This window comes from Mesoplodon densirostris, chromosome 9 (assembly GCF_025265405.1).
Source record: "Mesoplodon densirostris isolate mMesDen1 chromosome 9, mMesDen1 primary haplotype, whole genome shotgun sequence".
NCBI classification, from domain to species: domain Eukaryota; kingdom Metazoa; phylum Chordata; class Mammalia; order Artiodactyla; family Ziphiidae; genus Mesoplodon; species Mesoplodon densirostris.
In genome coordinates, this window is record NC_082669.1 from 43,900,978 (window position 1) to 43,913,779 (window position 12,802).

The following is a 12,802-nucleotide window of genomic DNA, read 5'->3' on the forward strand; positions in this document are numbered from 1 at the left end:
ATCTTGTCTTCCTAGTATAAAATGTCTAGTACCATAAGTAAAACAAGAAGGATCATGAATTCTCTTCAGGAGAATACTTTAAAGTGCTATAGCATTAACAATATATTAATAACAATTAGAGAGCTTGAAAACTATAGAGAATCTCTAAATAATATCATTTGACTCTCGGTTTACTATTCTTTTTTTTTTCTTGTGGTACGCGGGCCTCTCACTGCTGTGGCCTCTCCCGTTGTGGAGCACAGGCTCCGGACGCGCAGGCTCAGTGGCCATGGCTCACAGGCCCAGCCGCTCCGCGGCATGTGGGATCTTCCCAGACCAAGGCACGAACCCACGTCCCCTGCATCGGCAGGTGGACTCTCAACCACTGCGTTACCAAGGAAGCCCCAGTTTACTATTCTTTTCTCAGCTACAAGAAACTATAACTCATTTCATTGCAGGTATGAATGAGGCTGGGACTTCACATTTGTAGGAGAAAAACCAAGTTCTAAGAAGAAACATGTTTTCGCAAAAGCTCTTTTAATTTATTTTTAAGAAAAAAGGAACTCTTTGTTTTGTGTTGCATTATAACTTGAATATCATTATCCTCCTGCAAGAAAAAAAGCCCACTTTTGTATTATTCTATCATCAAGTAATCATATGTATGCCCATCAAACTCTTAATGTCTTAAAATAAAAGCAAAACTCTGATGCAGCCACCTGGACTTCTAAAACAGAATGAATATCTTAAAAATGTGATCAAAATGAATATCTGAGCACAACATCTTGAGGGGAAACAGTTCAGAAGAATGGCCCCAACCAGGGAAATGAACAACAGGTTTAAGGGGGCATTTGGGAATGTGAAGGGCTATTTTTGGCTATTCTGCTAAATGGAGGTGGGTGTTTTAGGCTGGCATTCTGTGCCTGAGGGCAAAAAGGTTAAATGACCCACAAAGCACAAAAGAGTCCTGCACAATGAAGCACTGTCCCAACGAAGTATGCCATTAAGCATCTATGCTGAGAGAAATGGTTTGGAGCAGATCAATTTCAGGGTATCTGACCTAGGTATTGAGTCTTACACCAAAAATTCCAGCTTATTATTATTCTTTATTTGTCTTTGTATAGGTGTGCATATTTTTTCTCCTAATTGCCTACAATAAACATGTACAATTCTCTTATTGTTTGAAGACACACACTCACACACACACACGAGTCTCTTACATGGAGGATGGGTCGGAAGTAGAGAACACTAAGAAGAGGTACTGGTATTTTTCTATCTTTGGCTTTTCTTTTCTTTTCACATCTGACAGGTAAGAAAATGAGCATAAATACCTTCTTTGACTAGGCTGTCAGTGAAGAGACTGGTGAGGATGTTGGCAGGAAGGGTGCCATTGCCCAGCAGAATCCCAGACAGCATTGCCAACTTTGTCTGCTCTGCTTCAGAAAAGGCTTTAAGGAAGAGGAGAAGCTGTGGATCAAACAAAAGAAACCATGTCTATAAAGTAAAGACTAAAGTAGGAAAATAACACACAATGTACATCCATGGCTAGACGGCACACAACTGGTGGGTCTTACGCAGCACACTTCTTATTCATTGGAGGCACATCCATATGTTCAATTATAAATTGGATGCTTTATCATAGTTCCTTTCTTCCAAGTTCACTTACAACAAAGCTATAGATAACATTCATGGGAAGGAAAACAGACATTTGGAGAACAATGTAAATGGGTCACATAAATAATTTACATTCGACTTTGTATATGACAAAGGGTAAGTATTACAAAGTGTTTTCTGAAATACACTATTGCCTTTCATATGTTTTTCACTTCTATGCATGCTCCCCCTGCCATCCTCATCCTACAAATACATCTACCCATTTTCTTTAGGTTATAACAAAAAACAAACAAACAAAAAAAACAGGAGTCAATAAGCTTTGACATGTAGCATATACTTTTCTGAGCCCACAGCATAAAAAACTTTTTAAAAACAAGACTGCTGAGTGAAAAAAGGGTTTTCTAGGTTCTTGATGCCTCTTTTAAAATAATGAGATTCAACACAACATTGTAAATCTGCTATACTTCAATAAAAAAAAGTTAAAATAAATAAATAAAAACAATAAAAGATATATAAACAAAAAAAAATGAAATTCAAACTAGGTATTTCCTAGACCATAGAGTTTTACCACCAGCCCTGGTGATGAGGTAATGACGGATGTAAGATAAAGAAAAGTTCCTAGCAGAGTAAAGGCCTCTGCTGTGATTTCGTAGTGACTGGATGACAGTGTTGTTTGGGTCCTTCTGGGTAGCAATGCTGCCATCCTCTTATCCCAGCAGGAGGGAAAGTAACAAAGTAGCAACCCCAGAATGTTTGAAGGGAAGCCAAAGCAAAGGGGATTAGACCCCACTTGTCATTTTGAATTCTAAGAGTATCCAGGCTTATAGAATGCCCTCCTTCCTAACCCTCCTCCACTTAGTGCTTTGACTATATCATAGTTATATTCCATGGCTATTTTCTCTGTTTCAACAGAACTTAGGCATGTTACTGAGATTCCCCAGGGCCCAATATCACTATCGGGGCCCTGTTGACTTTTTCATTACTCTGTACCGACAAAAAATCACTGGCATCAATATAGGCTTATTAAATGTTTTAGGGCCAATGAAATTCCATTAGCTCTGTGCGGTGGGTAGGACTGTATTAATTTACCATTCCCAACAGTTAAAGGATTAATACATTACAGAGAGGTTATGTGACTCCAAATATTTATATGATGAGTAAGTGGCAGAACTGGAACCAACCAGTCCATTTCACTCCCAATTTATGCCTATTAAAATCTCCATGATTTAAAAAGAAGTCACTTGCTAAGTTCACAAGAAAAGAAGGAGTGAGGGAAGGAGGTATCAATGGTTAAAGCTCCAGCGAGCCCCAGGAACGGGGTAAAAAAACCGACAAAACTGTAGAAGCCAGATATCAATCTGGCTTCTTATTATCAAAATAAGTAAGATTGAAGTAAATAATGAAAAATAGCCCCCAAGATTAAAATATTAACACTACTTGTCTAAGCACATTAATATACTCATATTCATCAAAAAACCCCTCAATTATAACAAAATGGTACAAAAATTATATCTTTTCTTAAAATTAATATCCACATTGCTCAATTATACTAGTCAGCATTAAAATCAGATGCTAGGGGCTTCCCTGGTGGCGCAGTGGTTGAGACTCCGTCTGCCAATGCAGGGGACACGGGTTCATGCCCCGGTCCGGGAAGATTCCACATGCCGCGGAGGGGCTGGGCCTGTGAGCCATGGCCGCTGAGCCTGCGCGTCCGGAGCCTGTGCTCAGCAACGTGAGAGGCCCGCATACCGCAAAAAAAAAAAAAAAAAAAAAATCAGATGCTACATGTATTGCAGAATTTTCTTTAAAAAATGGATACACTGTGAAAAATAAATAATTCTTGAAAGCATGTTCATCAAATGAATCAAATAGAAAGTTTTCAAGGTTCAAATGAACTAAGAAGAAAAACATGAGTGATATTATTAGGCAAAATGATAAGATGTTTATTTGAATGCTTTAACATCATTTTTTTGGTCATATCTATCCCTCTATTTTAATGAAGCACTTGTTATTTTCTAAACATCTAGCAATATAATGGACCACTTTTATCCATTTAAATGTTTTTTCATGTTAAAAAGAGTAATACCTGCTAGTAGAATAAATCTAACAACACAGAATAATATAAAAATGTGAGTAATCTCCTCTTTAATCCCATTTCCTTAGAATTAACATTATTAACAGTCTGACGTGTCCTTTCAGATTTCTAAATGCACTTATATATGTCTACATTTTATAAATAACTAGATGCATATACACATGCTTTTACTGAATTATGCACTGATAATAGCTCAAACTTGTTGAGTGAAGCAGAGTCTTCTGAACACTTCATGTGTACTAATAATTACAAAAGTCTTGATCCTCGCTTTAAGACAAAGAAATCTGAGGCACAAAGAGCTTAAGTGACTTGCCTAAGGTTAAACTTCTACCAAATGGTTGCTTTTTCATTCAACAATTTATCATAGACATTTTCTTTTATCAATTCACATGGTTATGCCTCATTCTTTACATGACTGCATATTTTTCCACTGTATTGAGAGACCGTAATTTTTTTTTTTTTTTTTTTTTTTGCGGTATGCGGGCCTCTCACTGTTGTGGCCTCCCCCGTTGCGGAGCACAGGCTCCGGACGCGCAGGCTCCGGACGCGCAGGCTCAGCGGCCATGGCTCACGGGCCCAGCCGCTCCGCGGCATATGGGATCCTCCCAGACCGGGGCACGAACCCGTATCCCCTGCATCGGCAGGCGGACTCTCAACCACTTGCGCCACCAGGGAGGCCCGAGAGACCGTAATTTAATTAACCCATCTCCCACCATGAACATTTAGGTTACGTCTCAATGCTGTGATGAACATCTTTATACATATAGTTGTATGTATCCATGCTGAAGGATTCTTTTAAGTGTGAAAGTTGAGTCATGGAGAATGTAAATTTAAAACAATGATTTTACTGTTTAAATGTTCTTCATTATACATGGAACCACTTTGAACAAAGGGAAGTAAGAGTAGGTAAGCAGCAAAGTAGATGTTGCAAAGTAACAAAGTAAGTAACAAAGTAGATGATTTCTTTATTCCCTTGGTTTATAATTTAGGCATATACCTAAAATCAGAAATGAAGACAAAGCAGCATACAAATCTGTAACAAGTTAATGTAGTGACTGCTATATATAAATACAAAGGAGCTACAAATTAGAAGGAGGAACATGTTGCAGTTTCTGAAAAGAGGGCTTCTTTAATGAAGTGCTATTGTTTATTTGGCTACTTATTAGAGGCCAATTACTGTATTAAGTACCTTACAGCTCATCTCATTTATTAGTACAACAACCATAAAGTATGGACTTTTATTGCAGCTATTTTATAGATGAGAAAAGCCACTGAGATTTACATCCAGACACTATTTCCAAAGGTGTGCTTCTATCCCCTTTGCTAAACTGCACCTTCTAAAATTAAGGAATTTTACTGAGTATTAGCTGCTGTGCTATGCTCTTTCACAAGTTTTAACTAATTACATATTCTGTAAAACTATTCCTTTGAACAAAGCATGCTGGCTTACGTTAAACATGAAGGAAAAATTCTAGGCTAATCATGTTTTCTTTCTACAGCTATTAGCTAATGATCTGTCATACTCATTCCTTCACTCAACAAACATTTATTAAAAACTTAAGAGGTCCATGGTACTTCCGGACCATCACTGTAAAAGCAAAATTTTTGTCCCTCTTCATTTCATCATTTTAGCAAACAGAGCATTACAGTTGAATTTTTACCTTTTTCATTTCATCCTCAAATGCCTTTTCCAAATACTTATATCTCCTGATGAGTTTATTGAAGACCTAAACATAAAAGAACCAGTCAATATTATGTAAACAATTTTAAAAGGCAATAGAAGGAGGTGTAGAAACTCACCCTAACTACAAGGGTCTACATTAATAAAAAGGTGTAGTTAAACATTCTCAGACTGTGATATGAGAACTATCAGCATTTCAAGGAGTTATTATGACCTGAGGGAAAAAGAGGATCAAAATGCACATGTAGAACAAAACAAATTCATTTGAGAATGTAACAGGTGAGAACCAAAAATAACTTTGATGAAAATGAAATGAATATAATTTTAAAACTGTGTAATGTAGAGATTGAAAATAACTGAAACTAAAGGGATTATAGATATAATCACTTATATACTGGATATGATGAAGATCAGAATTCAGGGGAGATTATACTCCAGGTGAACACAAACATGATTTCAGCAGATGAGCAATAAAGATTACTGGCCTCCACAATCCAGTTAGAATTCTCAAGCAGGGTTTGCAACTGTGTCAGTGGAATTCTGGACTGTTTTTAAGAGGAATGATGTTTGTTATGGATTGAGTTCGTGTTCCTCCTAAATTCATATGTTGAAGTCCTACCCTCAATGTGACTATTTGGAGGTAGGGACTTCGGGACAGGGTTAAGTGAGGTCATAAGGGTGGGGCCCTAGTCTGACAGGACTGATGGTCTTCTAAGAGCCAGGAAAGGAAACCTCACAAGGAACCAAATCCATTGGCACCTTGATCTTGGACTTCCCAGCCTCCCAAACTGCAAGAAATGATATTCTCTTGTTTAAGCCACCCAGTCTGTGGTATTTTGTTATGGCAGCCTGAACAGACTAATACAATGTTCTTATTTAAATGGGGATTTTATAAATATTATTTTAATAAGTGTCGAAATGATTTCTGAATCCAATTCCTTTCTCTTATACCCACGTGATATACTCTCATCTAAAACTTTGTGTTTCTTCCTTAATGTGATCAAGATGGAGTTCAAGAGTAAAAATTATAGTGTTGCCCTTTATGAGGAAAGAAAAATGAGCCAGGAGGGAATTGATAACGCAATAAGGAAAAAAAAAAAAAAACTACACTGAAGTCCTACAAATTTGATTCCCAACTTACACTAGCACTCACATATTCCTTTGTGTGATTATCATCAGGAAAAAGAATTCTCCTTATCCAAGAATGATTATCCAAATCCCCACAGGTAAATGTTTACATATGAAAGCAAAAGTAATTATACTACCAAAGTACTCTTCAATGAACTAACAGCTTATAAAATTAACTTCCACTCAAATAACTTTCTCAATTTAATCTCTCTCCCTGACTACCCCATTGATGTCTGTCAGTCTATCAGTATATAATAATGTTTAATAAACTTAGAAACAATAATGTATCAAAAGTTCTTTCAAATATACATATTCCATATGAAAAAACAAAACCATAAGTAAAAGAAACTATCCTATTTAGAAATAATGATGAGGTTAAGTCTATATAGATCTTCTTAATTTTATGAGAATAGTAGAGTACTGATTTTTCTTCCAGGCCTTCTTATCTTTCTTTCCCAGTGGGACTCAAATAGCAAATAATACACCTTGTACTTGCATTAATTTAATCCTAACAAAAATTCTCTGAGGAAGGTAAGGCAGGCATTAACATCATTGGCAGACCTGGAAACTGCTACTAAGTATCAGAGCAGGAACAGAACTCAGAAATTCTGATCCTCAGTGAACTGTACTTATCTAATATATCATAAGGCGAAAGAGAATTTTAAAAGAACAGCTTTTGAACTGAGAACATCTGCTTCAGTATCCACCTGGCCCAAGGTGTTTGTGGCCATTGACATAAGAGAGTAGAAGCAAAGATTTAGAGAGGACAGGTTAGAACATCATCCACTGAACCCACATGCTTAAACTTTTGGTCCATTTTTAAAGATTTCCTTGGTTTTTATCTATTACACATTTCTTAAATATAAAAAAGGGGAAGAAATATCTATGCTAAAATAGCATGTGATTAAAAGAATAATTTTTGAACTTTAAATTATTAATGGCCACATATCTCAAATTACTTGGCTTAGCATGCCTTACACATTTTAATAAACAAAGTAAAGACAGTTTCTAGCATCTGAAATCACGTAGCTGCCAGGGATTCCTATGGCCTTTTTCATATATATATATAATGAAATGTGTAAAACAAGAAGACTTGTTGACCTGGGACTTGCCTTCATGGTTTAGATGGGAATAAAAACTGACTTTTAAGAAGAGTCAGTGAAAGAATCAGAATAGGAACACACCAACCCTAAGCTGGCTGGTCATAATGCACATATGTTCAGCTTTAGAAGGTAATGTCTACAACTACCACCACTTCCTGATCTTCACCAGGGCCTAAATACTTCTTAATTTTCACCAATCTAATGAATGCAAAAGGGTATCTCGATATTAATTGAAATTTTCTCAGTGAGTTTGAACTCATTTCCTTTGTTTCTTGGAGGAATTGTGTTTGTTCTTTTCTGAAATGCCTGTAAGTCTTTTCCTAATAGGTTGCTTGTCCTTTTCTTATTGACTTACAGTTCTTTATTTAATCTGGATATGAATCCTTGATCGGTTTTATGTATTACAAGTATCTTCTTGCCTCTTTCTTTTAAACAGCTACCTGAGAGTCTGTTAATATGAATTACTAAACTCTATGGATTGACTTATATATTGTTTTCATCCTTTGATATTATTACAAGCAACACTATAATAACTGCCACTGTTTACGTCACTTTACACATGCCACTGTCTGTGGGATGAAGTCCTAGAAGTAGAATTGCTGAGTCAAAGGAAATGTGTAGTTTTAGTTTTGAAAGATAGTGCTAAACTGCTCTCCCTAAAGCTTGGACCAATATATACTCCACCAGAAATTATGATCCCCCATATCTCTTATAGGTGAAAGGTAAAGAAACTCTACTTTGGTGAAGCTTTAATGTCCATTATTACAAATGCAATTCAGTATCTCTTCCTATGCTTAAGACCTATCTAATATCCCTATTTAAAAAGTGGCCCAGGGGCTTCCCTGGTGGCGCAGTGGTTGAGAATCCACCTGCTGATGCAGGGGACACAGGTTCGTGCCCCGGTCCGGGAAGATCCCACATCTTGCGGAGCGGCTAGGCCCGTGAGCCATGGCTGCTGAGCCTGCGCGTCCGGAGCCTGTGCTCCGCAATGGGAGAGGCCACAACAATGAGAGGCTCGCGTACCGCAAAAAAAAAAAAAAAAAAAAAAAAAAAAAAAAGTGGCCTGTAGGATTTCTGAACCTAATGTTTTCCTAAATCCTATTCAAATGTTTCCCTTCCAGTACAACAATCTCTCAGTGACAGGCTCTACCTGAGCATAGTTTCGGATGGTTTCGTGATCTTCATTTGCTGAAAACACACAGTGGTTGGTCATCTTGGTCTTGTCACCATCATCTATGCGTGTTCCTCCAGGAGCTAAAAAGGGAAAGGTAATGACCATTAGGACGATGCTGAAATCAGAAGAGCATTTGCAGAAGTGATCAGTTCCTGCACATCAAGGAAAACAATAAAGGTAGACATCACATAAACGTTCATAGGATGATATGCATGTGTAGACACACACAGTTTTTAGATTATCATCTTAATAAAATTTTGTACAGGTGGTTGTATTTATTACAAAGGGCTAATTAAATCTTGTGCATAAATTAATTGCATGAAAATAGATTCCTGAAGGAGGTGACTTTTCTAAAAACTAATTTACTTATAAAAGATGCATACATGTTATGATTTGTTTACATTTCTAACATAATGCAAAGTGGTTGTTCGATTTTCTATTCCTACCATAGTGTATGATGAGATTGTTGTTCTATATACTTGCCTTCACTAGATCCTATCACTACAAGTCTGGTTCTTTCCAAAGTATATCTTTAACCATGGCGGCTAAACAATAACATTTGTTCAGTGAATTTAACTTGATTATTCTCAGGGCAGTTCCTGATGTTTTCCCACATCAGGACATGATTCACTTTTCAGGCTTGATAATATTTTGCTGGACTCCAGTTCACCAATACTGGAACTGCCCAGACCTGGCTTTTACAGATCTTGCTGGTTTCTACTTCAGTAGGTATTAAAAATGTTCCCTCCTCCACCTACTCAGTTATTCACACAGGGTTGAACAGCATACACTCTGACCCCTTGTCATTTGTATTTGATCACCCAGTGGTTGCACTGGCTAGGAAAGAGTGTATTTTATCCTGTCTAATCTTTTTTCCCCAAGGCCTATACAGTAATCATGGAATAAATGGACAGACCAAAAGAATGTCTTTTTTCCATTACTCAACTTTCCTCATTCAAAGGCTCCTCCTGTAAGCTTCAATGGTGGTCATTACAAACATTGGTTGATTAGAAGACCAGAGTCAGAATACTAGGTATTTTTGTTTTCTGATTCTACTTTATCAGAATAAGGGTAGAAATTTGGGCAAGCCAAGTTAGAGTAATAACTATTATATACTCAACAAGTATTTGCAGAGTATACACTTGTATAGGCCACTCTATTTATTTTAGTGTTTTGATTTGAGTCATATTTCAGATCTTTGGATGAAATGAGCTACACATAGCCAACTTTTTTACAGACTCCGGCATACAGTTTTGTAAGTAAATTAGTTTTTAGAAAAGTCCGCTCCTTCAGGAGTCTATTCTCATGCAATTAATTTATGCACAAGATTTAATTAGCTCTTTGTAATGAATACAACCACCTGGAACAAAATTTTATTAAGATGATAATCTTCTAAAAACCCTGGGCTAATGATTCCTATCTGATAGAAGTTATATAACTGAAAAGTCTGATTTTGAAACTATAGTCTTTTCTCTTAAGAGGTAAGATTTAAAAATTGCATTCCCGGGCTTCCCTGGTGGCACAGTGGTTGAGAGTCCGCCTGCTGATGCAGGGGATATGGGTTCGTGCCCCGGTCCGGGAAGATCCCACATGCTGTAGAGCGGCTGGGCCCGTGAGCCATGGCCGCTGAGCCTGCGCATCCGGAGCCTGTGCTCCACAACGGGAGAGGCCACAACAGTGAGAGGCCCGCGTACCCAAAAAAAAAAAAAAAAAAAAAAAAAAAAATTGCATTCCCTTACAAAAGAAAATATTTGTTACACATTGATAATATTGCTACACCTCACATTTAAAATTTTGTTCCCTGATATCAGGACGAAGTATGAATTGCCATTTCTAAAAATTTTGGTGATCCTCCTGTTTTTCTCAAACTAGAAGTAAAAGAATTTCTTTTTTTTATTATTTTTAATAAATTTATTTATTTATTTTTGGCTGTGTTGGGTGTTTGCTGAAGCACGCGGGCTTTCTCTAGTTGTGGAGAGCGGGGGCTACTCTCCGTTGCAGTGTGCGGGCTTCTCGTTGCAGTGGCTTCTCTCGTTGTGGAGCACAGGCTGTAGGCGCTTGGGCTTCCGTAGTTGCAGCACATGGGCTCAGTAGTTGTGGCTCACGGGATCTAGAGCACAGGCTCAGTAGTTGTGGCACACGGGCTTAAGTGCTCCGTGGCATGTGGATCTTCCCAGACCAGGGCTCGAACCCGTGTCCCCTGCATTGGCAGGCGGATTCACAACCACTGCGCCACCAGGGAAGCCCCGAGAAAAGTAAAGTATTTCTTGTATCTACTCTTCAAAGGGTACAACTGAAAAACCAAGGTAACTGTTGTCTCAAGAATAACAGGGGAAGGTAAATATTTTTGTGGGTGTGAAGAAAATTCTTACATACTCCATTTGTAAACAAAATGTTTATATAAAAAGAATGCACCTGGCTGACTTTATTCATTACATCATAGGTGTGGCCTCAGTAGACATCTGGGGTTGTACTGCCTGTGCTCATAAGTTGTACCAAACATTTGCCCTCGCCTCTTTTGGATGGATAGGTGTGCTGTGAAGGAGTGAAATCTAGGCTGCAGATATAAATTTGCTGATCATCATTATAGAGATGGTAAATGAAGTCTTGAGATAATCAATGCAAAGCATATAATTTTAAACATATGTAAGGGGACAAGTATGGAAACCTAGGAGTCATGTGAGAAGTGGCATCTAGAGAGGTAGGAGGGAGTCTAAATGGTCCCATGTAAGGCAAGAAAGGAAAGCATTTCATGAATGATGAAAGGGTCAACAGTGCTGCCAGGAAGGCACTAAGAACTGAAAAGCATGCGTTGAATTGACTGGTGAAGTCATGTGTGACTTTGGCAAGAGCCAAAACCGACCGAAGACTATTGTTGCATACAATTTACCAGTGCATCGATAAAAGTATACCATTAACTAAGGAAATTGAAAAAGCCAATAATCACATCAGGAAAGGTTCAACTTCACTATTAATTATGGTTTTCATTCTTTTTAGAATCATCTAAGGTAACATAACACTCATGGGCATGAAAGGCAACAACATACTGCAGAGTAAATATAAAACAGCATAAAGAGTATCACATTTGTATAATATCATTCCATTCTCAAAAGCTTATGTATTTCGGTAAAGAGATTTCTAGAAAAGAATTAACCAAAATATTAACAATAGCTATCTCTGTGTATTGGGATTTGAACACACTACAAAGAGCTTTTTATAAGTGGACTTGAATTATCTACAGGGATAAACTGAGACTTTCATAAATGATAACAACAAAATAAACTTGGTACATAGTGAAAACCAGCAGTTCAGATCAAAAGGGGGCCTGAAAGTAAACGGGACCATGTACCAGCATAGATAGATCTAAGAGCTCAGAGGGAAGAATTAAAGGGTAGCTCTACCTAAAAATGTATGTATACACCCTGGCTTAAAGTAGATTGGCTTAAGCAGCATTTCTCAATGAAAGGAACTCACAGCACGCTGGGCAGGGCAATTTTTCATTGTACTGAATGTTGTTTGCATAGCAAAGTAGGTGGCATACCTGGCCGCCACTTCCAAGTCTTTGTAGCAACCAAAACACTTCCACACACTTGTGAATGTCCCCTAGGCAGCTGAAAATCACTGGCCTGGGGATCTGACCATTTCCAGTGATTTATGGTTACCATAGGAACTAACTATGAAAACCAAGTTCTAAGAATAACTATGAAAGGAAAAATGGGTGGCTGTGATACCTAATAAACATTTAGAACAATACACCATACCACTTAAATAGTATTCTGAAGCCTTTCCCCCTGATGTCCCTGCTCTATAAGACAGTTTTTATTTGGCTTTTTATCTATCTTTAACAATTTCCAAACTTCTATCTTTAATCCTTTTACCTATACACTCACAATTACAAGGATTTTTTAAAAACTAGACTTAAACTATATTTTGTAGACATCTAGTTTTCTATGGATAAAATGAATTTTAATGAGAATTAAATTTAAAGGGAATTCTTTTTAAATTTGTTGACACAGTTAAATCTCACTGCT

General features: G+C 37.5%; 1 protein-coding gene across 3 annotated transcripts in view; it reads right to left on the reverse strand.

The window, feature by feature from the left end:
• BZW2 (basic leucine zipper and W2 domains 2) overlaps window positions 1–12,802 on the reverse strand; it is a 60,102-nt gene that overhangs the window by 18,423 nt on the left and 28,877 nt on the right. For all 3 annotated transcript variants that reach the window (XM_060107633.1, XM_060107631.1, XM_060107632.1), the window contains 3 exons: window positions 8,748–8,851; window positions 5,347–5,412; window positions 1,308–1,443 (listed from right to left, as the gene is read on the reverse strand). In XM_060107633.1, coding sequence (XP_059963616.1) covers window positions 1,308–1,443; window positions 5,347–5,412; window positions 8,748–8,851 — 306 coding nt within the window. The remainder of the gene's footprint in view (window positions 1–1,307; window positions 1,444–5,346; window positions 5,413–8,747; window positions 8,852–12,802) is intronic.